Source organism: Macaca fascicularis, chromosome 14 (genome assembly GCF_037993035.2).
Source record: "Macaca fascicularis isolate 582-1 chromosome 14, T2T-MFA8v1.1".
NCBI lineage: Eukaryota > Metazoa > Chordata > Mammalia > Primates > Cercopithecidae > Macaca > Macaca fascicularis.
Genome location: NC_088388.1, coordinates 127631100 through 127656633, shown reverse-complemented (window position 1 = coordinate 127656633; position 25534 = coordinate 127631100). Strand labels below are relative to the sequence as shown.

Here is a 25534-nt window from a genome sequence, read left to right as displayed (position 1 = left end):
CCCTGTACTAGTGTGTTTTTTCTCACCTTCAGAGACTTCAAAGACATGAGCGTTAGATCTTTTGATATTGTCCCTTAGCTGTCTTTAGGTCTGTTCATATTTTGTCAGTCTTTTAAAACAATTAACTATCTTCAGATTGCATAATTTTTTGTCTGTTGTCAGATTCACTGAATCTTTTCTCTGTCAGTCTTCCTCCTGCTCACTCTTCCCCTGGCTCTAAACATGTAAGACATGCCTCCTTCCTCTTTGCCTTCCACTGTGATTGTAAGTTTCCTGAGGCCTTGCCAGTCATGCTTCCTAAACAGCCTGTGGAACCGTGAACCACCTAAACCCCTTTTCTTTGTAAATTACCCAGTCTCAGGGTATTTTATTATGCTAAGCCAGTATTTTTTGAGATGCTACATTTCTCTGTTCTAAAAATTATATTTGGGTTTTTTTATAGTTTTTATTTTTATTTTTGTAAGAGTATTTCAGTCTTTCCATTGGTTCCAATATCTAATGCAGTGTGTTTATAATACCTGTTTTAAAGTGTTTGTCTGATTAGTCCAATCTGTTTCATGTCAGATTTGACATTTCTAGATTGTATTTTCCTTTGGAAATAGCTCATATTTGTCTGGTTTTTGATATAGCTAGTATTTTTTAATTATGTCGTGGACATTCTGAATATTATGCTGTGAGACTGACTCCTTGTTGAAATTCTCTGGAGAATGTTGATTTGTGCTTTATTAGACATCAGTCTGACTGGGTTCAGATTGAAGTTTCATCTAGATTTTTATAGGTGGTGGTTTCAACATCAGTTCAGTTTCATGGGGATCACTGTGGTCTTATCTTGTGGGTTTTTTTTTTTTTTTTTTTGCCCGGATCTTGCTCTGTTGCTCAGGCTGGAGTGCAGTGGCATTGCTCATGGCTTTCTGCAGCCTTAACCTTAGGCTCAAGCAATCCTCCCACCTCAGCACACTGAGTAGCTGTGACTACAGGCACATGCCACCATGCCTGGCTAACATTTACATTTTTCTGTAGAGATGGGGTCTCCCTGTGTTGCCCAGGCTGGCCTCAAAACTCCTGGATTCAAGCGATCCTCTTGCCTTGGCCTCCCAAAGTCCTGGGATTACAGGCATGAGCTACTGTGCCCAGCCTGCTGTTTTTTTACTGGGGACTTTGCCCATATTCTCTGGCTCTCCAAGACTGCTTTTCCTGTTTTCTTTGGTGGGAAAGATAAAGTTCTCTAAGAGTTTTAAAACTCTTGCACTGAGCATTAGCAAAAATAGCTAATGCATGGTAGGCTTAACACCAAGGTGATGGGTTGATAGGTGCAGCAAACCACATGGCAAATGTTTACCTCTGTAACAAACCTGCACATGCTGCACATGTACCCCAGAACTTAAAATAAAAATAAAAATTAAAAACCAAAAAGTCTTGCCTTGCACTATTTTTCCTGATTTGGGCTGCTGTTGGGTCTAAGTAATGGAAGAAAAGAGAGAAAATAATACCAAGGGTTATCCCCACAGCCTTTATACAGTAGGGTCTTCCTTTATTGTTTCTCTACTCAAAAATGGGTTTTCACTGAGGCGCTTAAGTACCCATACCACCACTCAACTGGTGATATGGTTTGGATTTGTGGGCCCACCCAAATCTCATGTCAAATTGTAATTCCCAAAGTTGGAGGAGCAGCCTGGTGGGAGGTGATTGGATCATGGGGAAGGATTTCCCCCTTGCTGTTTTCATCGTAGTGAGTGAGTTCTTACGAGATCTGGTTGCTTAAAAGTGGTTTTGGGTGATTTTTTATTGGAGACTTTGCCCACGTTCTCTGGCTCTCCAAGGCTGCTTTTCCTGTTTTCTTTGGGTGGTTTTCATATCTGGGGTTAACTGGTATTATAAAATGAGTTTGAAAGACGTCATTCTTTTTCAGTTCTATGGAGTATGGGGTTAACTGGTATTATAAAATGAGTTTGAAAGACGTCATTCTTTTTCAGTTCTATGGAGTATTACTATTCTCTCATTTCTCATTGTTTCCATAGTTATCATAACTATTCCAGGCGAATGTGGAACCAGCTAAAGTTCTATACAAATTCCCCTTGACCTTTTTACTGTTAATTTTAACACCCACACACACAAGTGAGTAAAACGCACTAATGTTTGTCCATTTGATGTCCTGTATACTTCTGTGAAACCACCAACCACACCGAGATATAAAGCATTTCTTAGTAAGGTTTTTTCGTATTTCTCACCAGCCAGATGTAACACTGTTCTTATTTCTATGAATAATTTTACCTCTTCTTGAACTTCATATAAAGGTAATAATACAGCAAGATTTTTTTTCTTCTGTCTTCTTTCATGTGCTGTAACAACTGTTAGATTTATTCATGTTGTTTAATATATTAGTAATTATAATATATTAATAATTATTTTTCAGTCACAGAATTCCATTGCATATATATATATGCCATAATTTATTCACCGATTCTACTCTGTGTATTTATAATGTTTCTATTTTTAGTGGTTATGAATAAGCTTCTGTTAATATTTATGTGCAAGTTTTTGTTGTACATATGAAATAATTTAGGGGGATACACATTTGGGAGTGTAGTCATAGGATCATGGAGTATGGTTAGTAGGAATTACCAATTAATTATCAAACAGTTTCCCAAATGGTTATGCTGTTGTATACTCTAACCAGCAATGCATCTTTGCCAACACTGGTATTCTATTTTATTTTTAATTTGGGCTTTTTGGCAGATGTATACTGTTACTTCATTGTGGTTTTATTTTGCATTTTCTTGATGAGTAATGACACCGAGTAGCTTGATTATTGACTCTAAGTATTCTGTTTTGTGAAATACCTGTTGAGGTTTTTTTTTGCCAGTTTAAAAATTGGATTATTAGTTATTTTGTTACAAGGAGTTCTTTATATATGTTGAGTATAAGTTCCTTGTTTGTAATTTTGATGCCATTGAATGTATTAATTTTTTTCTCTTCAGAGTGTTTTTTTTTTTTGCTTCTTGTTACTTAGCTCAGATTTATTATTCTGTGTTTCTTTTTAGAAGATTTATTATTTTTCATATTGAATGAATTTCCATCCTGAATTAATTTTTGCATATTAAGAGAAGATGGAAGTTTTATTCTTAATTTTTGCATACTTTTAAAAACTGTGCTGTTCCCATTTATTGACAGTGCTGTTCTTTTGAATTGCGTTGGCTCCTTTGTCATAAATAAACTTTTATTGTATCCGTGTGGGCCTTTTTTGGACTGCATTATATTTCATTCATTTGTTTGTCCTTAACTCTAGTGGCACTTTGTCTTACTGAGTATTGCTTTTTAATAAGTCTTGAAATTAGAAGGTCTAAGTAAGACTTCTAACTTTGAGGTTTATAATTAATGGAAAGCTATTAAATATCTTGGCATATTATGTCCTACAAATATGACTAGCTTTAACTTAATTAAAAAAAAATTGAAGATAGAGAATATAAGATGAAAACAGTGTTACACACAATAATAACTACATACCCACCAAAATGTGAAATTATGTTCAATTCTTTTATCTTGTTAATTGTAAAACAAAGGTAAAGAAGTACCTATCAGAATGAAAAAAGTAAAAAGATTCAATAGTATTTGATGTTTGTGAGGTGGTCAGAAAGTAGGCGCTCTTACGCATGCTTGGTAGCAGTGTGAATTAGATCAGGCCCTCTGGAAGATCATTGAGCAGTGTGCTTCAAACAGTAAGGGTAAAATATTTTTAATCATAAAATTAGACCTATTAAAATGACTCTGTTAACTGTAGACTTTCATAGATAATAATGTCATCTAGGGGAATTAAAAATCAGAGATAAAATCATTATGTGCTTTTCTAGGGTAGTTAACAATGCTCAGTTTCTTTGACTGTTTTCCTTGAAGGATGCTAAATTTTAGTGTTGTAATGGAGATTGTGGATGTCAAATGTTAGTAAAGTATGTACGCATGTTATTCCATTGGCTTCATGCTCAAGAAATTTACCCTCTTGATGAATGGAAAAGTCTTTTATTAGAGAACAACACTACATGGCAGTTTGCATTAAAAGATGAATAAAATATAATGAAATGCTCCAATATACTGTATACAGGATAAATCCTTTGAAAGATTAATGAAGGAAAGTATCAACATTTGGCAAAATTATCAGTATAGGATTAAATGGACTAGGTGGATTTGAATTGGATTTTGAGGATAAGGTTGTATAGGCAGGGATAATGAACATGCTGAATTATATAGTGTAAACAAGTAGGGAAGAGTGAGGAGATAAAAATTGTTATTGAATCCGTTAATTTCCTTAATCTTTTGGTCTAATTTTCTAGGATGCCAGTTAATCGTTAGAGATAGACACATAGAGCGTTTAAATGTAAATGGTGTGTGCTTTTCTGAACATAAGTTCAGTTGTCTTTTGAGGTCTTTTGAGTGTTCTGTTGATGAATGGTGCTGTTACTGTGTTGATGATATTATAAACTCTATTTTGGAAGCATAATTAAGCGATAATTATAACATGAAAAATTAGGAAAAATTATTTTTATGAATGAATATCAGTTAATGAACTATTTTCTAAAAAAGAACTTCCTTAATCTTTGGTTTGGAGCAACAGAATAAATAACACAAGTATGTGCTCTCAATAGAAATTTAAGGTAATTTATTTTATTTTTAAAATATGTAGATGAAAATATTAGTTCATCAGGTGATTGAATAATAGTACAGTATTTTCCTTTCAATTCCACTGGCTTCATCTTAAAAGAGTAAATGATAAAACCTTGTTATGTTAAAGTGTATTGTATTTGTTCATTCACAAAAATATACTGAGAGCCTAGGATATTCCTGGAACTTTTCTGTGCTGTAGGAAAATATTGCTGGACAGAACATACATGGTCACAGGCTAGTTGAACTATTGATTCAGACATATTTTCGTGAATCCTCTGAAGCTTTTTGGACCCTTGTTTGGTTCACTGGCCTAATTATTATCATTTTGTCTTTTTAGGCAGAGATTTTCCTGTCAGACCCTTTTGCGTAACCTGTGGATTTACCTTTGGGTCATGTTTCCATCTACAGCCCAGTCAGTTGTGGTTGCAGAGGTGTGTGGTACATGATGTTCCTCCCTCATGCGGATTATAGGCTGGGCAGGTTTTCTTGTTTTCTCCTTAGATGTGTTTAGGAACAGTGGCCTCCCTAGCTAGCACATAGCTTGCTAACGTTTCAATTTCCAGTCTACCAATTACATCATCTCCATTTATTAACTCAGTCTAGTGGATTCTTTTTTATTCTTTTATGTTTTTAAGTCAATTTATGAACAATGCAGAATAGTGAAAAGCCACCTTATCAGAAATGTTAATAAGAATTTAAGCTTGGCAAACCTGTTATGTCAAGTAAATTTTGGTGCACAAACATCATAAAAGATGAAAGAGTATTGTCACACTTTCACTTTTTTTTTAAATGGCAAAACCAGATGATCCAGGTTGTTGCAGAATATTGCATGAAAAAGTACTTTCAGTTGAATGACCAATTGGAGAATACTGTATTTCCTTTTTTGTCCTTAGAAATATCTTGTTCACTCAGTTCTTAATACTCAATACTGTATTCATCTAGGATATTATAATTAGTCTGATGTATCATGTACGTGATTGTTTTGCCATCTTTATTAGAGTCTAGAGTGCTGTTGTCTCTTTGTACCCACCTTTTCATGTATCTATTCATTATATCTTTCTTTGTCAGTGTTTTTCTCTTTTCTGTAAGTGAAAGAAAACGAAAACTATTGAATTAGTGAATATGTTAAATGAAAGTGAAATGGACTAGAAAGATGGTGTCTCCAAGCTTTTTAAATACCTTCTTGAAAGATGAGGCGATTTGGGCAACACAGTATAAAAACTGGATGATAATTTATTTCACCACAGCACTAACTTTGTAGGACAGGGCTTTGCGAACTTTACCTTGTTGGGTGCCTGTTTTTGCAAATCAAGTTTTTTTGGAACATGGCTGTGTTTGGTCATTTACAAGTGGCTACTTTTACACTACAATAGCAGAATTGAATAGTGGCAAAGATAATGTGGCCCACAAACCTAAAGTATTTACCAGCTGGCTCTTTAAGAAAAAGTTTGTCAACTCTTTTTCTAGGATATTATCTCCTTTTCCCTTTTTTAAAATATACTTTTTATTTTAGTCTTAAATTTTTTTTTCTAGTGTGATAGGGTATACTTGGATGCTGATCAGTACTGATGAAATAATACCTAGGATTATGAAGTAACTTTGTATCTAGAGGAAAGATAAGACAAGATATTATCTTATATTTATAAAAAGTTTCATTGAATCCATATGATAGCTGTGCAAGATGGAATGAGTTCTGTTTCATTACTGAAGAATATAATAATACTCTGTTTTCTTTGGGAGACCTATAAGAAGGAATAAAAATACATCTAAGAAGGCTTGATCATGAAATATCAACCCTTATAAATAGTTAAATTTGCTAAAAAACAAAAAACCCTCAAAAAGAAAAAATGAACCCCGCACGTTGTGATGACGTAACAAGGTTTCATTCTCATAAATTCATACATTGTTACCTCATATCTTTGAAAAGTCCTATTTAAAAAAAAAACAAACATGTATCTAAACTGTCTGGCTTTTTTTTTTTTTCTCTTGCAAGAAAACATTACAGAAGTTAAGGTTGTGATTCTCCGCCCAACTTACTTTAACTGCTTATCCGACATTATTCTCGCCTATTGAGTCATGTGGCATGGGCTATCATAATTCAGCTTAAGTTTTTTTTAAATTATAAATCATATGTATTATAGCACAAAATTTATTTTTAAGATAGATATTTGGAATTGACTTTTATTTTGTCCAGAGTGTTAAGAACTTTTTGATTTTCCTTTTTGTTTTTTTTTAAAATGATATACCTGATTGTGTCACTGAAGTGAAGAATTCACCACTGTGAAAACTATGATAGACTAAGGAGTAATTTGGAAGTATTTATATACATGTCATGTTCAGATTTTGGTGTGAGAAATACATGTTTTAATCTCTTAATTTCTATGTTTATATTAACATTTTAATGTTTATTATTTTAACCAAGGTTATTTTATTCCAACAACTTTCAGGGGAAATTTTAATTCATATTGAGATATATAATAGCTGGTTTTGAAATCTGATTACAAAAGCATGAAGATTCTTATTCTCACAGAAAAATTTCCCTTATACAGTAAAGCTGAATATTTAAATCAGGTGAATAATTTATATTCTTAATAATTAAAACTCAAGTAAGATTATTAAACCAAGATATATTTTGTAGGTAAAAAGTCAGAAGAACTATTAACATAAATCATAACCTGCTTTTTAAAAAAGTATAATACTAAAGGAATAGTCATAAATATTTTGTCTTTATTTTTTAAGGCAAGAGGCGCAGATGTTCCTGAGATTCCTGGAGATCTTACTCTTAAGACGTGTGGCAGTACAGCCAGTATGAAGGTTAAGCATGTAAAAAAGTGAGTATAACTTTACAGTGGGTTCTAAATGAATTCCTATGAATGGAAATCAGTTCTTTAGTTCTCTTAAAACTTTTATTTAGACTTTTTACAAAAATATGCTGTTACTGTGCAATTGTTAATCCTTAAATTATGACTCAGCAGTGGAATAGGCCTACAGATCATCCACTCATCTAAAATATACTTTATTTTTGTTCTTGAAGCAACTTATGTCATTTTCTGTTATGTTACAGTTGTTTGATAGGTACAATCTAACCATGTCATTCTTGGTACCCTTAGTGCATGCTCTCATTCATTCAGAAATACCAGCTTTATTGTCTGAGTTATGAGATTATTAGATTTCAGGTTTGCCTTTGAGGAGCATGAAGTAGATGCCAAGAGTTGACTATTAAGTGAAATACAGGTTGAGCATCCCTAATCTGAAGCTATGAAATCCAGAGTGCTCCAAAATGTGAAACTTTTTGAGTGCCAACATGGTAGCACAAATGGAAAATTTCACACCTGACCTTACGTGAGTGTTCGCAGTTAAAATTTTGTTTCATGCACAAAATTATTTAAAATATTGTATAACATTACCTTCAGGCTGTGTATAAAATGTATATGAAATATAAATGAATTTTTTGTGTAGACTTGGGTCCCAGCCCCAAGATACCCATAGATATAAGCAAATATTCCAAAATCTGAAAAAATCTGAAATCCAAAATTCTTCTGGTCTCTGTGTCATTTCGAATCAGGGCTATTCATCCTGTACCTGAAGCTAATCAGTTTTAAACAGGAAAACCATCTTTTCACTTGGTAGAGTTAGATAGCCATGCTTCATGTGTAAGCAGAGGAAAGACAAGGATAAACATGTTCATTCTGCGTCCAGGTCCACCACTCCAGGACTGATGGGCTGTGACAACATTCACAGGTAAAACCTGGTTTCGTACTTTGTGTTGGGCATGCTGCTCTGGTTAGAAGCTGGCTGTTCACAGTTTCCATAACATTTGCTGAAAATAACAGTTTTTCTATGGACATTGATTTGGGTCAACATTAGGAGATACGGTGATGCTTTTTTTATTTTTGGTTTTGTTCTGTACACTAAATATAATACTCATCTGATTCAGTGTATTTTTAAGAGGATTTGTGTGGATATGTGTGGCTCATGCGCATGTGCTTACTAAATATTTTTGCTTGCATGAGCTCTTGTATTTTCCCCTTAAACTTAGTAATTTTTACTATTTCACTATCTTGTTTTTTATTTATTTCATGTGTTTCAGGTTACCCTTCACTAAAGGTCACTTTCCGAAGATGGCTGAATGTGCGCATTTCCATTATGAGAATGTTGAGTTCGGCAGCATACAGGTATATTGAAATATTTCTTACATCCTGATTTAAGATTTACATATCTACCTTTATGTCTATATGCTTATCTGTATATCTGCATCTAATAGATGACACTTTGAAGTAGTTTTTTTTTAAATTGATGTCTTATTGGTTGAGGTAAAATCTTCTCTTCTGTTGACAAATACTTGATGTCACGTTGACATATAAAAGTAACCATCACGCTAACATGTATCAGTTAAGGAAAATCAGTCCTGTCCCCCTCTGTTTTCCTATATCATGTCCATATGTCCATGGCTTTGTGTAGTGACTTTCTATTCTGACCTTATGTAACCTTGTCTTAATTAATTGTTGTGCACTTTGATACTTGGTAGATTAAAGTGTTCTCACTTTATTCTTCTTTTTCAGAAATGTTTTTACTGTTACTGCTTTTGCATTTACATACAAATTATTGAATCTAACTTGACATCAAGCTACATACTTTGCTCTTATTATATCATTGGCAGCTTAATGTCCTTTGTACATTATATCTGTATTAATGTGAAAAAACTATTAAAAACTTAAAAAATAGCCAGATTGTGGTTATATAAAAAATTATATTTTCCCAGAGGAACAGAAACCACTCTTTACATTGTCTTTTCAAAATAGGCTAATAGAAAAAAAAGTCTTGATTTCTACACACAAAATGGAGAGGTAGTCCACTTCCTGTCCTTGCCCTGACCACCGTCTGTCCAGAAGAAGACTCATGAGACATGATTGATTTGTGCTACTTTTTGTAATTTTATTTCATAAACAAGTGAGATGAATTTGATCTATAGGATTTATGAAAGTGAAGGACATTTCTATTTCAAATAAATTGACAGTTTAAAATAGCACTAGAGATTTATAATGCTGTGACATCAAACAAAGGATATTTTGTTCCATTAGTGTGTATGTCCTTGGGACTGCAGTTATCATGATAAATTTCTTAGGTCAGGAAGAGCTGATTAAGAAAACAGTAATTAGTACATTTTTCATTTTGTGACTGTTAAGCATTTGATATATCTGTTTGAGTGATTTAGTTTACTCAGCTTGCAATTCAGCTAAACTATTTTCTACTTAATTTATTTTGCTTTTTTTTTTTTCATCTTTACAAGATTGAATGAGCTCTTTTGGAGGCGGTAAACATTGTAAGGAGTTTTAGCAAAGTGAAAAGAAATAGGACGCTAGAGATCTAAAACCAAAGAATATTTAAATGTTAACATTATATGAAAGGTTAGGAAATCTCTAAAGCATCTGATTTAAAATCGAAACAGAGCTATTATTGGTAAGCATTGTATAATGAAATAGAAAAAGCACTGGCCTTAGTTCACAAACATAGATTCTAATTTTCTTTTTGCTTCTTAGGAAGTTTATGACCTTGGGCAAGTAGCTTAGCCTCTTTGGTTTTATTTCCTTTATGAGGTGAATGAGGTTGTGCGAAATAGTATCATAGTTCTAAACTTTTATTATTTTATATTTAAAGAGTTTATAATGGCTGCATTGAGGATGTGGGTAGGGAATAGACAGTTGTTACTCAGCTGCGTTTGGCTCTCTTGAGATTTTGTTAAGTGCCTATTATTAGAGTCCAGTTCTCTTAATTGGAGGACTGTGTCTCATTTTTATGGGGAGAACACATTAGGGAGACTTTCTACCAATGAACAGACCTGTAATCTTCATTTTAGAGGGTCATACCATGTTTCACTTTCTTGATTGCATTTACTTCAACCCTGTAAAATTCCATTACTCAGGCAGAAGAGGGAAAAAAGATATGATACTAAGTCAGTGTGTGACCCTGCATATATGAGGTGTATGAGTGAGATGTTTGAGGATTGTATTGATTGACCACGAGGCCTCTGGAGTATGGAAGATAGGGGTGGTTCAGAGGAAACCAGCCCAGCTGCACCTTGCTGGGCCACACCAGAATCATCTTTCTCTGTTGACTGTGCTCTATTTGGCGCACCTTTCCTGCCAAGTTTTGTCCTGCCTCTGTTCTGTGTCTTTGGAGACTGGCCTCTACATACCATGTCTACCAGTTTTGCTTGTCTTCTGTTTCTGGATGAATTCAGCCCATGTCAGATACCATCAGGAGGAAAACATTAGTTTTCATTAACTAAGTTGTGTAGCAAAAGAACTGTAATAGTATCCTGACTTGACTTACATGCTTATGTTTTTTTTTAATCTTGGGTTGCTGTTCTCTCTTTGGCTAGTATAAGGTTTTACATTTTGATGGACCTATTGAATGCCATTTAAAGAAAAAAACAGTAATATTAACCTCTAAACAATCCTGCGTTCTATCTGCTATAAGCAGTTAAAGTTCATATGTCTCAGTTCTTATTCTTTATCATTTTATAAACATCTTGCTTTTTACACAGGTAAATATTAGCACATTTGATTCTAAACATGTTTATGGAAAATGAATCCTTTATTTTCAATATAAGGTTGGAATATGTTCTGAAGAGAAAACAAGTAAGACAACTTAGTAAAATGTATCAATAATAGATCATCAGTTGTTTGCTGGACAGCTCTAGTATAAATCAGTAGGTTGTTCATACTGTCACTCGGCCAACTTGGTTGTTGCTTTTCATATGTACCAATTCTGGAACATTCTGCAGTGACATACCTTCCCTTTTTTACTCTGATCTTAGAAATTTCTCTTTGATTTACAGATTTATTGTCTTTGTGTTTACTGCTCTTCCTTCTCTTCAGATCTGAAAGTTGGTAATTGCCATTGGCCATCATATCCTAGTATGACAGAGATGTTAACGTCTCCTACATTTTAAACATCCGGACAAAATAATCTTTAACTTTCGTGCTTTTAGTTCTGGAATGAAATAGTAATTTTTTTTTTTTTTTTTTTTTTGAGACGGAGTCTCGCTCTGTCGCCCAGGCTGGAGTGCAGTGGCCCAATCTCAGCTCACTGCAAGCTCCGCCTCCCGGTTTTACGCCATTCTCCTGCCTCAGCCTCCCGAGTAGCTGGGACTACAGGCGCCCGCCACCTCGCCCGGCTAGTTTTTTGTATTTTTTAGTAGAGACGGGGTTTCACTGTGTCAGCCAGGATGGTCTCGATCTCCTGACCTCGTGATCCGCCTGTCTTGGCCTCCCAAAGTGCTGGGATTACAGGCTTGAGCCACCGCGCCTGGCCGAAATAGTTATTTTTAATCCTATATGTTAGAAATTCCAATGATCAATTTTGTTTAGTCTGAAAGACACAGTTGCTTAAAAACAATTTAGACGTGAGTCAGTACTTTTACTGGGTCAGTACTGTCATTACCATATAATGATATATAATGTACAAAGGACATTTTTATGATCTCTCCTTTGAATTCCAGCCTTGTATATCCAGCTGACTTCCCTGCATCTTCACTTGGATGCCTAATAACAGCACAATCATTGCAGCATGTCCAGAACGGTCTTTCAGACCTGCTCTTTCTGCTGACTTCCCATCTTGGTAAATAGCAATTCTATCCTTTCAGTTCCTGAGGCCAAGAACCATGGAGCATCTTGGACATCTCTCTTTCCGTCAGTCTTCACATCCAGTCCATCAGCAGGTTTTTTGGCTCCATCTTTAAAATAAATCCAGGTGCTAACCATGCCCACCTGCTTCTCTGCTATCACCTTACACTAAAGCATTGTCTTTTGGGAGGATTATTTCAGTAGACTTCTATAGTTGGCACAGCAGCAAGAATGATTCTTTTCAATGTAAGTCCAATCATGTCACTTTTAAAAAACTCTCTAGTTAGTGTTCATCTTATTCAGAGTAAAAGTCAGATTTCTTAAACTTTTCTACAAGGATTTACAGAATGTACCCTTACTTTTCCGACCTCATCTTTCTTCTCTTCCCCTTGGACAGGGTGATCCAGCCACAGTGGCCTCTTTGTTTTCTGCCAGTATGTGTACCCCCTTCTCAGGGCCTTGGTACTTTTTGTTTCCTCTACTTAAAGTGCTCCTTTAGGAGAGCCACACACCTTGCTGCCTCCTCTTTTAAAAGTACTTGCTCCAGTGCTGTCTTCCCAGACTGCACCTTCGTTACATAAGATTGCAACTCTAGTCAGCGGCTTTCCTCATCTCCCTCTCGTTTATTTCCCTCCATACCGCTTAACACCATTCGGCATGCTAAATATTTTATTATTTATTTTCTTCCCCTCAACATCTAGAACAGTGGTTGACACATTAAAAACTCCTCAATGAATATTTGTTTAATGAATAATAGATGAATGAGATGAATGGATGCATGAGTTTATATTTGAAGAAGAGATACAATTGGTTTTAAAAATGCTGTTTTACTATTTTGTTGTTATTTATCATTTAAAATTTGTTCTTATATGATAAGAATATATATTCCTTATGAGTGTTTATTTATTATAAAACAAATTATGTAACCATCCTGTTTAAGTCTCAGTTTGGTTCCTTCAGTTGTAATGTGTGGTATAGGACAGATATTATGCTGAGGAGAAAGGTGCTGGTGTGGTGTAGAATGGGTATGGCCAGCTGCTGCAGTTAGCCTGGGTCTTGCTTTCCTTATCTTCACACTGAAAAGGAAGTACGGTTACTAGATACACTAGAATACTAGGTGACAGCTAATGTTCCTTCAAGCTAAGAAATTGTAGATGAACTATGAGTTCTGATTCAGGTTGTGATAAGGTGAAGAGGAAAAGAGATATAACAGCACAAGGGAGGAGAAGTTGTATCATGCCATATTCTTATTTTAGTCTGCTTCCATAGAGCTTGAATAAACTATTAATATCTGTAAAAATTAGTACAGATAATTGCTCATGTCATAGAAGTAGCTTGTTGAAACATCTTTATATTCCTGGGACACGTTATGCTGAGTTATATATATATATATTTAAAAGTAAATTCCTTTTTTACACTCTACTAAGATTTTATAACTTCTGCATCTATGTTTATTGGTGGAGTTAACCTGTGTGGCTATACTTGTCCCACTAGCCTAAGACTGGGGAATTTCTGCTCCCCTGTCCCATTCTCCACCCCTTTAAAATAAATGTACTGGAATATTTTGTGTAAACGGAATTACCTGTTCTTTGAAGGGTTAGTAGAATTTTCCTGTTAAAACCTTTTGAAACCGGTTCCCAATTGGGTACTTAATCTTTATCATCTTTACTTACCATTTCAACTTATGATTTGATTATTGCTCATTAGGTTCTTTTGTATCTCCTTAGATCAATTTTCATCATTTATATTTTCTTAAAAATTGTTCATTTAATGTAGCTTTTTAAATTCATGGATTATAAGTTGTACACAAGATATTATTAAGTCTTGGTCTTGTCAAGGAACCAGCTTGTGGTTTTACTGATCAACCAAAGTTTTTTTTTCTTTATTTTTCATACCAATAATTTCTAAGTATAACTTTTCTTTTGTTTCTTGAATTGAAAGTTTAGTTTTTCTTATTTTTTTTTTTTCTAGAAAAGAGTTGAGAATAATGTGTATTGCCTACTAGGATTTGCTTCTCAAAAACTAGCTTTGTCATAAACCAACTTTGTCAAATATTAATATTACACTACATATACTACTTAATCTCTTCTTTAGAGAAATAGAATGTAACAGGTATTGTTAATAATTCATTTGTTTTTAGGTATTAATTTTTTAATAAGTGCATTTAAGTTTGGATATTTTCCTGTGAATAGCACTTTGGCCAAATTCTACAGGTTTGATTCATAAATGTCGTATGTTTAGTTTAGAGAAATTTAAATTTCTAAAAAAAGATAAACAATTACTAGAAGGGGCTTTTTGTTTTGAGTAAAGCCACATGTAGTTTAAAATTCTGAAAATTTATTGTTCTTGCACTTATTTTCCCTGTTGTATTATTCTGCAGTCCAAAAACAAAGATTAATTTACATTTTACAAAGTATTTTTTAGTAAGCGGAGGGGGAAAGTCTCTTGTAGCAGGCAAAGAAATGACCAGTGTATTGAGTCTGATCAGTTTGAGGCGGCACTGTTCCTGTTGTGCTTTGTGTTGTACCGCCATCTAGTGTGTAGGGTGGCAAAAGGATATGTTTGATTTATATTTTCTTTATCATCTGGTATCTGAAGTTATCACTTGATGTGTTTCTTTTTATCCAATTTCATACAAAACATTAAGTTAAATTAACCTGAGTGGTAGAGTTCAGGTTTTTGTACAAATAAGAAATAGGAAAAGTATGAATTTAGTATCTGTGTCTTGAGCTTTCTATACACAAGCTGCCTGCAAGGGGCTTGAAAATGCTGTCGTGGCTTTCTGTCATTGGATGCATTTCTGCCTTGATATTGGGAAATGTGGAAAAAAGTAGTAAAGTTTGACCTGAGTGTAGGAATATTGAGGGTTAATAATACAAACAATTTTAAAAGCCTGAAGTTCCATTTAAAATGAAGTAATCAGAATTGTAATAAAAATACAAGCCAGTATTTATTGAATATTTTGTGTGAGCCAGGCATTATATCAAGTACTGTTTACACATTGTCTCAATTATGCTCCACAACAATTTCAGGTACAGAAATTTAGCTGAAAAGAGCTTAAGAACTTACTCAAGTTCTTAAACTGTTTTGCAGACTATATTCGAATCAAGGCAGTCTGACACTAGAGCTATTCTGCGTGTATTGCTAGAACAGAATAGACTGACTCAACTAATATTTTAACAAAAAGAAATAAACTATGATTCTGGAATATCTTGCATCTTTAATGTAGTTGAAGGTTAAAAAGTATGATACATAATATTGCAGTGTAACCTTAAGTAATTTCCAGTGTGATCTTAAGTAAATTCTTAATGTCTCTGGTCATCAGTTTCCTCATTTGTAAAATACAAATAAATGTATCTATTCTAACTATATCACAAAGTGCTATGGGAATTAAGTGACATAATTGACATAAGTGACTTTTTTTTTTTTTTTTGAGGCGGAGTTTCACTCTTGTTGCCCAGGCTGGAGTGCAATGGCACGATCTCGGCTCACCGCAACCTCCGCCTCCCTGGTTCAAGCAATTCTCCTGCCTCAGCCTCCCTAGTAGCTGGGATTATAGGCATGTGCCACCAGGCCCAGCTAATTTTTGTATTTTTAGTAGAGACGGGGTTTCTCCATGTTGGTCAGGCTGGTCTCGAACTCCCGACCTCAGGTGATCCACCCGCCTCGGCCTCCCAAAGTGCTGGAATTACAGGCATGAGCCACTGCGCCCGGCCTCATAAGTGACATTTTAAAGTGCTTTAGAGAAAGGCAAAAGTTCTAGGGAAGCACTTAGGTAAAGTCAAATAATCACCTTTAAAATGTGGAAAGTCATACTTGTCCTGATGACCCAAGGACAGTGTTGTCAGGATTGAGGCAGTGGATACTGACTTCACCAGAGTACTTCCTATCAGTTAAGCTTTCATCATTAATAAAAATAAATTAATGAAAAGGTTATCTCTCCCCATTTTGTTAAGACACTTGCAGTTTGAAAAATTGACTTGTACATATTTTCAGTTTAAAAAAATCTTACACAGAAGTACTATTACTACATGTGTAATCATTTGACATAAAAGCCATGCTAATTTTATTCTCACCCTGGCCACAAAGTTTAGTTTTCCTCAAAAGAAATAAAAATCTTAACCTTACTTTTCTGCATGTTCTGCAGTAATACTCCCTCTTATACAGGGAAATCATTGTCCTTTCAGGGGAGGATTTGAAATGAAATGTTCAGATAGTGAGTTACCAGTTCCACTGTCATCTGAGTACTGGATTTTCACTGTATCTCATTTGAGATTATTCAGTCCAAGAATCAGATGTGTAGAAGTGGTTGGATTGTGAAAAAATATATCTAGAGTGGAGTCAGTCAAAATTTCAGGCAGCTTACTTGTAGTATTGTTGAGTCTGAAACTCTGAAGAGTCTGCGATGTTTTCCTACTAGTAAGCTAACAAGTTGGCTTGCCACAATTACAGACACACTGCGCACATCCTCACTCTCTTTCTCTTTCTCTGTCACCACCCTTTCCCCCAGCAGAAACCTGAAGTCTCTGGACCAGAAATCAAGCCCTTGTTTACTTGAAAAGTAACTTATGTTGGTTCCCTAGGCCCTAGTTCTCCATAAAGTGATGTGGTGACAACCAGAGATACCCTGTGTTTACAAGTGGGATTTGGTACCACAAGAGAACTCTGCACTTAGGAAACTTGAAGTTTATACAGGATAGCTGGCATTGCTGCCCATTCTCCTTTCTCAGGATAGAGAGAGAGAGAGACCTTTGCTCTGGAATGTAAACAAAATCTCTGGGAAAAAGAAGCAAAGATCTGTGTTTCACAAACACCCTGGAATGCAAACATGGCTTGGGGGAGAGAGAAAACCTTTATCTCTGGAGGGCTCCATCTTTAGGGTTACTGGGTTAAGTTCAGTCCCTTAGCCCAGGTGCCAGAGCTCTTTGCTTAGAAAGCCCCGACCATGCTGAAATGTAAAAATATGTATGAAGCAGTTTCCTGACAAATATATGTTCTTGAGTGAGAGCATCAGTAAGAAGAGGGTTGTGATTCTGCTGTTGTGTTATTTGGTCTCATTTTCCAGGTATTCTTCACAGTGAACTGATGGTGATTCTAGTGTTTAAAGATGAGCACATCAGTTGCTTTATCTGATACTCAGCTGAGAAAACAGTGCTCTATTCCAATTCTGGAAAGAAAAACTGTTAGGTCTGTTAAGATGCTTATAGGTCTCTAGCTTTTTCCTGGTAAATCTGAAGGGTAATTTTGCCTTTTATTGATTTTCACCTTATGTGCTGGAAATTAGAACTTACTTCACTTATTAACCATGTAAGATGTAATTCTACTGTAGAATTATTCTTCCTCTTGGCATCCTGAACTCAGTAGTTTTAAAGTAGTGTTTTCAGTGTCAAGTATTAGGAGGTTGAAGGTAGGGTGGGTGGACCACCTAATATCATACAACAGAAATTATTTTTTGTGTCTCCACGTCTGCTACACAGGCTGTGAGGTGAAAGAAAACTTGTTTACAAACCCCATAGGTATGACACAGTGAAACTGCAGCCATTACAGAACTACAAAAGATGAATAAAAGAAAAGAACTCTTTCATTTGCAATCTGTTGATTAGGCTTTGGTGAATGGTTTCTTCTGTGGGTGGGTGGTATATTTTTACCCTGTTCTATGCTACTGATTTCCATTTTCCATATGGAGAAAGAACTTTTCTGAACATTTGAAGACTTGCTGAATAGAGTTGTATTTTTAAAGATCCTAACAACACTAATTGTAATTGGTTTCCATGGTGATAGAAAAGTGAGCTCAATACAGGAAAAATAACTCCAAAGATAGATTTGGAAGAAATTTAGAAATACGGGATTTGGAAATCCTGTTTGCCATTTCTAATAGGTGAAGGACTGAAATATTATTAAATTGAAAGAAGTGAAAATTATTTAAATCACTGAGTTCATGTCATAAATTTCTACAGGCAAATATAGTTCAGTCCTTCAAAGTGTATAGTCTTTGTACATATAGTTCACATACTGCATAAAATACATTAATATTCAGACATGTGTATAGGGTGTATTAAAACCCACCGTTCACTTAGTGTAGTTTTATTGAATATCTTCTATGTGCTAGCCACCTATGTGAGTACCACTGATGAAGTAGATAATCTTTCCTCAGAGAAAACAAGTAATATACCAATAAATTCAAGAGAAGAACGGTGTTATAAATGTTGGAAGAGTGCTTATAGGTATTCAGGGGCGAGAGAGATTATGTCCTGTGGCATTCAAAAGTCTTCACCTTTATTGAAGATTGAATAGAATTTGGATATGCAGAGATAATCCTTAGCAAAAAGAACAATGCTGGAGACATCACACTACCTATCTTCAAAATATGAGAAGGCCATTGTAACCTGAACAGAGTGCTGTTGGTATAAAAACAAACATGTAGAGTAATGGAACAGGATACAAAACCCAGAAAGAAATCCACATATTTACAGCCAAAATTTTTGTATGAAGTTGCCAAAAACATACATTGACAAAGGATACACCCTTTTCAATAAATGTTGCTGGGAAAAGTGGATGTCCACATGTAGAAGAATAAAACTAGACCCTTATGTCTCATCATATAAAACAGTCAACCCAAGATGGATTCAGGACTTAAAACGTAAGACCTGAATCTGTAAAACTACTAGAAGAAAACAGAGGAAACACTTCTGGATATTGGTCTTGGCAAAGATTTTATGGCTAAGACCTAAGCACAGGCAACAGAAAGAAAAATAGACAAATGATATCGTATTAAACTAAGAACCTTTTGCACAGCAAGGAAACAATCGACAGTGTCTGAAGAGACAACTGGTAGAGTGGGAGGAAATATTTGTAAATGATATCCCACAAGGGAGTTATACAAGGAATTCAAACAACTCAACAGCAAAAACAAAAACAAAAACCAAAAAATAAAAAACACAAATCTCATTAAAAAGTGAGCAAAGGCAAAAGAAGACATTCATACAGCCAACAGACACATGAAAAAATGCTCATCATCACTGGCCATCAGAGAAATGCAAATCAAAACCACAATGAGATACCATCTCACACCAGTTAGAATGGCGATCATTAAAAAGTCAGGAAACAACAGGTGCTGGAGAGGATGTGGAGAAATAGGAACACTTTTACACTGTTGGTGGGATTGTAAACTAGTTCAACCATTATGGAAAACAGTATGGCGATTCCTCAAGGATCTAGAACTAGATGTACCATATGACCCAGCCATCCCATTACTGGGTATATACCCAAAGGATTATAAATTATGCTGCTATAAAGACACATGCACACGTATGTTTATTGCGGCACTATTCACAATAGCAAAGACTTGGAACCAACCCAAATGTCCATCAGTGACAGATTGGATTAAGAAAATGTGGCACATATACACCATGGAATACTATGCAGCCATAAAAAAGGATGAGTTTGTGTCCTTTGTAGGGACATGGATGCAGCTGGAAACCATCATTCTTAGCAAACTATCACAAGAACAGAAAACCAAACACCGCATGTTCTCACTCATAGGTGAGAACTGAACGAGATCACTTGGACTCAGGAAGGGGAACATCACACACCGGGGCCTATATTGGGGAGGAGGGAGGGGGGAGGGGGGAGGGATTGCATTGGGAGTTATACCTGATGTAAATGACGAGTTGATGGGTGCAGCACACCAACAAGGCACAAGTATACATATGTAACAAACCTGCACGTTATGCACATGTACCCTATAACTTAAAGTATAATAATAATAAATAAATTAAAAAAAAAAAAAGTGAGCAAAGGATAACAATAGAGTTTTCAAAGAAGATACACAAATGGCCAACAGATACATGAAAAATACTCAACATCACTAATCATCAGGGAAATGCAAATCAAAAACCACAGTTAGTTATATTATCTTACTCCTGTTAGAACGGCTAGTTTTTAATAACAAAAAATAATAGATGCCAGTGAGTATGCAGAGAAAAGGGACCTCTTAAACACTGTTGTCAGGAATGTAAATGAGTACAGGCACTATTTGAAACAGTATGGAGATTTCTCAAAAAACTAAAAATAGAACTACCATATGATCCAACCGTTATACTACTGCACATGCATCTAAAGGAAAGTAAATCAGTGTATCAAATTGATACCCGCGTTCCCATGTTTATTGCAGCACTATTTACAATAACAAAGATATGAAATCAACCCACCTGTCTCTCCACAGACGAATGGTAACTATGTGTATATACATATACACACACCATACTCTCTCTCTATATATGCAATCGCATACTCTTTGGCCACAAAAGAGAATGAAATTCTGTCATTTGCAGCAACATGGATGGAACTAAAGGTCATCGTGTGAAATGAAATAATCTAGCCACAGAAAGACAAATATTGTATATTCTCACATGTGGGATCTAAAACACTTGATCTAATAGAGGTAGAGAGTAGAATAACAGTCTGAGAAGGGGCAACATGATGAAGAAGTTTGATTAATGGGAAGAGACATGCAGTTAGATAGAAGGTGTAAGTTATAATGTTCAATACCAGAGTAGGATGACTATAGTTAACAACCATGTATGTATATTTCAAAGTAGCTGAAAGAGAGATCTTGAAAATGTTTCCAACACATAAAAATGGTAAATACTTAAGGTGATGGAAATCCCAAATACCCTGATTTGATAATGACGCTTTCTGTGCTTGTAACAAAGTATCACATGTAACTCACACATATGTAAAATATTATGTATCAATTTAAAAATTGTACATTCAAAGACACTATCAAGAGAGTGAAAAGAATCCATTGAATGGGAATAATGCAAATCATATATCTGAAGCAAATTATATGTAGAACTACTACAACTCAACAACAAAATATCAACAACCCACTTCACAAATCAGCAAAGGGTTTGAGCAGATATTTTTCCAATTTTTCCAAAGAAGATATGGAGGTGATCAACAAACATATAAAAATATTCTAGTCTATTCATTATTGAAAGGTCATATTGAACTCAACTAGTGCTTTTGTAGAACTGCTTATTTCTCCTTTCAGTTCTGTCATGTTTGCTTTATATATTTTGGTGCTCTTTTGCTTCTAATTGTTTCTAATTGTTGTATGTTCTTGATGAATTTTCTCATTTCATCAATATATAATGTTCATTTTTGTCTTAATGTCTATTTTGTCTGATATTAGTATAGCTACCCAGGTCTTTTTGCTTTTCATCTACATGGAATATAATTTTTCATCTTTTCATTTTCAACATATTTGTATCTTTGGATCTAAATTGAGTCTCTTGTAGAAAGCAAGTAGTTGGATTGTGTTTGTTTTTAATCCATTCTCCATCTCTGCCTTATGATTGTAGAGTTTACTCTATTTACATTTGTAGTAATTACTCTTAAGGAAGGACTTACGCCATTTTGCTGTTTGTTTTCTATATGTCCTACAGTTTTTGCCCCTATTTTGGCTGTTACTGCCTTCTTTCTTATTTAATTGAATTAGTGACATGTTTTGATTCTCTTCTCATTTTTTCCTGTGTTCATTCTATATGGCTGTTTTCTTTATGGTTACCACAGTGATTACATAGAACATCTTAAAATTATAACAGTTTATTTTGAATTTTTGCCAACTTAACTTCAATTCCATACGAAATCTCTTTTCTTTTTTATTTTGAAACAGAGTTTTGCTCTTGTTGCCTAGGCTGGAGTGCAGTGGCATGATCTTGGCTCAGTGCAACCTCCGCCTCCCAGGTTCAAGCAATTCTCCTGCTTCAGCCTCCCAGGTAGCTGGGATTACAGGCATGTGCCACCACATCTGGCTAATCTGTTATATTTAGTAAAGACGGGGTTTCTCCATGTTGGTCAGGCTGGTGTTGAACTCCTGACCTCAGGTGATCCGCCTGCTGCGGCCTCTCAAAGTGCTAGGATTACAGGCGTGAGCCACCGCGCCCGGCCCAAAACCTCTACTTTTATACAGCTCAATTGCCTCATTAAGTTATTGATGCCACAGATTACATCTTTATATATCATGTGCCCAATAACATACACATTTATGCATGAGTCTTTTAAATAACATAGAAAGCAAAAAGTGGGGTTCTAAACCAGAGTTTCAGTATTATTGGTGTGTGTTTGTCCATGTATTGACCTTAACTGGAGATCTTTCTGTTTTCATATGGCTTCAAGTTACTGTCTGGTGTCCTTTTATATCAATGTTAAGAACTTGGTTAGCCTTTCTTGTGGGGTAGGTCTAGTGTTGGTCAGCCCTTTCAGTTCTATTTTTTGGGGGAAATCTGTGAATGTTTTAATTTCCCCTTTATTTTTGAAGGATAGTCTTGCTGGATATAGAATTGTTAGTTGACTAGGTTTTTCTTTCAGCAGTTTAAATATATCATCCCTCTGCCTTTTGGCCTCAACATTTCAGCTGAGAAAAGAGCTTATAATGTTTTTGAGGATCACTTATATGCGACCAATTGCTTCTTTTTTGCTGCCTTCAAGAACTTCTCTTTGACCTTGTCTTTTGAAAATTTTATTATAGTGTGTCTTGGTGTGGAACTCTTTGGATTTTGGATGTGCACATTTACGTCTTTCATCACATTTGGAATGATTTTGGCCTTTATTGTTAAAAATAATATTTGCCCCATTCTCTCTTTTTCATTCTTAGATTTCCATAATGCAAGAGTTGGTCCACTTGATGGGTCTCATAGGTTTTTTAAAGCACTGATTAATTTTTTAAATTATTTTTTCTTTCTGTTCATTACATTTTATACTTTTACTTCTCTTATCTTTAAGGTGATGGATTCTTTCCTCTTCTTGCTCAAATTTGTTGCTGAGCTATCTAGTGAATTTTTGTTTTCTTTTTCAACTTTTATTTTAGATTCAGGGAGTACATGTACAAATGTATCTATTACCTGGGTATATCATGTGATGTTGAGGTTTAGGGTCCAAATAATCCTATCATCCACGTACTGAGAATAACACCCAAAAGTTAGTTTTTAAATCTTTTCCCCACTGCCTCCCTCCCCTATCTAGTAGTCCCCAGTGTCTTTTGTTACCATCTTTATTTCCATAAGTACCTGATGTTTGGCTCCGACTTATAAGTGAGAGCATGTGATATTTAATTTTCTGCCCCTGTGTTAATTTGCTTAGGATAATAACCACTGGCTGCATTTATGTTGCTGCAAAGGATGTGGTTTTTTCTTTTTTATGGCTGTGTAATATTCCGTGGTATGTGTGTACCATATTTTCTTTATCCAGCTCACTTTTGATGGGCACCTACGTTGATTCCATGTCTTTGCTATTGTGAATAGTGCTGTGATGAACATGTGAGTTCATGTGTCTTTTTGGTAGAACAATTTGTTTTCTTTTGTATATATATCCAGTAATGGGATTGCTGGGTCAAATGGTAGTTCTGTTTTAAGTTCTTTTAATCTCCAAACTGCTTTCCAAATGGCTGAACTAATTTACATTCCCAACAACAGTATATAAGCAATTCCTTTTCTCTGCAGCCTCACCAACATCTGTTGTTTTTTGTCTAGTCAGATTTTAACTTTAGTTACTGTACTTTTTGGCCCCAGACTTTTTTTTTTTTTAATACTTTATAGCTTCTTATTAATATTCTTATTTGTTCATACATCCGTTTCTTGATTTCTCTTATTTCTTTGTCCATGGTTTCTTTGAACTTTTTGAATATGTTGTATACAGTTTATTTAGAGTCAAGTCCTATATATAGACTTTTCAGGTACAGTTTTTGTTGATTTACTTATTTTTCCTCTGATGAATCCATGCTTTCCTGTTTCTTTGTATACCTTGTGACTTGTGTGGCATACTGTACATTTGAATATTATAATGTAGTAACTATGGAAATTGTGTTCTCATCTATCCTTGGAGTTTGATTTTTTTTTCATTGTTCATGGCTGCAGTTGTGTTTGTTCAGTGATTTTTTTTCCAAACTGTTTTAGTGAAGACTATATTCCTTGTCATATGTATTCAGTAAAGTCTTTCTTCTTTTAGCTTGTGCTTAGATAGTGTTTTGTTAGGGATTTTTTTTTTTTTTTTGAATGCCAGGAGTGGAAAATAAAAGTCAATGAAAAAGCTTCTTTCTCCAGTCTTTATATGTTGTTTCTGTACTGGAATACTCACTCAGCACCTAGCGAGGCTGTTTACAGGTCTGCGTTAGTCTTCCCTTCATGTTACGCTTATCCTAGAGGTCAGCTAGAGGTGAAAACTTAGGGACTTCTTAGCTTTTTGTGAGTATGCGTCCTACCCTGTGCATGTGCATGCTTCTCAAAATACTTCCATATACCCAGGTACTTTTGAATGCTGTCATTTCCCAGAGATCCTCTCTACTCACCTTTCCCTCCTAGATTTTGGATTGTCCATTTTATGTCTCAACTATAATTTTTTGCTCTGGATAGTTGTAGAGTTTTCATTTGCCTTACTGTATTTTTAAGCAAGGTTTAATGCTTTTCCTTCCTGAATGAGTTCCATGTTAGGTGAAATGTAGGTAAGCACCTTGCATCAGTTGTTCAGGTAGCCTCTAGAAAGGTTAGAAGAGACAAACAACAGTTTGTGAATAGGGTCTTTCTGTTCGTTCTTGGCCCAGTGAGGGTTGGCATCATCAAGACTACTGCTGAGCCAGAGAGTTTTGGGGTAAGCACAAGTAAAAATGCCACAAAGCTTTCCTATTTTGAAGTTGCTTTTTCCTTCATTCAGTGATCTCTTGGTTATTCTAAACCCTATAATGTTTTCTGGAGTACTGAGAAAGTTGACTCTCAGAGATTGTGCTTGGTTTTTGTGATTTTTGGAGGGACTGAAGCTTGGAGCCACCTACTTTACCATTTTATTGCCACTGTTTGGCCATCTTCTTTCTCTTTTAGTTTTTCTTCTTATCTCCTTGCTTTTCTATTTTTCTGAAGTGTTCTCTCTCCTTATGCCTTCCTCCCCATTTCTACCTAGAGAGATTAATTTTTATTTCTAGTCTTAATTTCTTTTAAAGTTATTGACATTTAAAAGTTTTGTCCTCTTCCTTTTGGTTTGGAAACCAGAAAATAGAAAATATATATCATTTTTCTGTTGTTTTTGTGGCTACAACTAAAATCATAACTCAAATACGTAATTTAAAGGCTAATTTTTTTTCAATATCTCTAACTGATTCTGTCAAAGTATCAGCATTTAGAATATTTTAACTGTGATCACTCTTTTCTCCATGTTAGTGTTGTTCATGATGATAATTCTAACTTTTTATCTTTTGT

At 35.0% G+C, this 25534-nt stretch overlaps 1 protein-coding gene across 13 annotated transcripts in view; it reads left to right on the top strand.

Annotated features, from left to right (window-relative positions):
* The window catches only part of ARHGAP32 (Rho GTPase activating protein 32), a 306989-nt gene that overhangs the window by 138177 nt on the left and 143278 nt on the right, over positions 1-25534 (top strand). For 6 of the 13 annotated variants that reach the window (XM_045370763.2, XM_045370762.2, XM_074015634.1 and 3 more), the window contains exons 3-5: positions 7396-7487; positions 8356-8397; positions 8747-8831. In XM_045370763.2, the coding sequence (XP_045226698.2) occupies positions 7396-7487; positions 8356-8397; positions 8747-8831 (219 nt within the window). Of the gene's footprint in view, positions 1-4993; positions 5088-7395; positions 7488-8286; positions 8398-8746; positions 8832-25534 lie in introns of all 13 variants that reach the window. The other 7 variants (XM_074015632.1, XM_074015635.1, XM_074015631.1 and 4 more) reach the window with 4 other exon arrangements.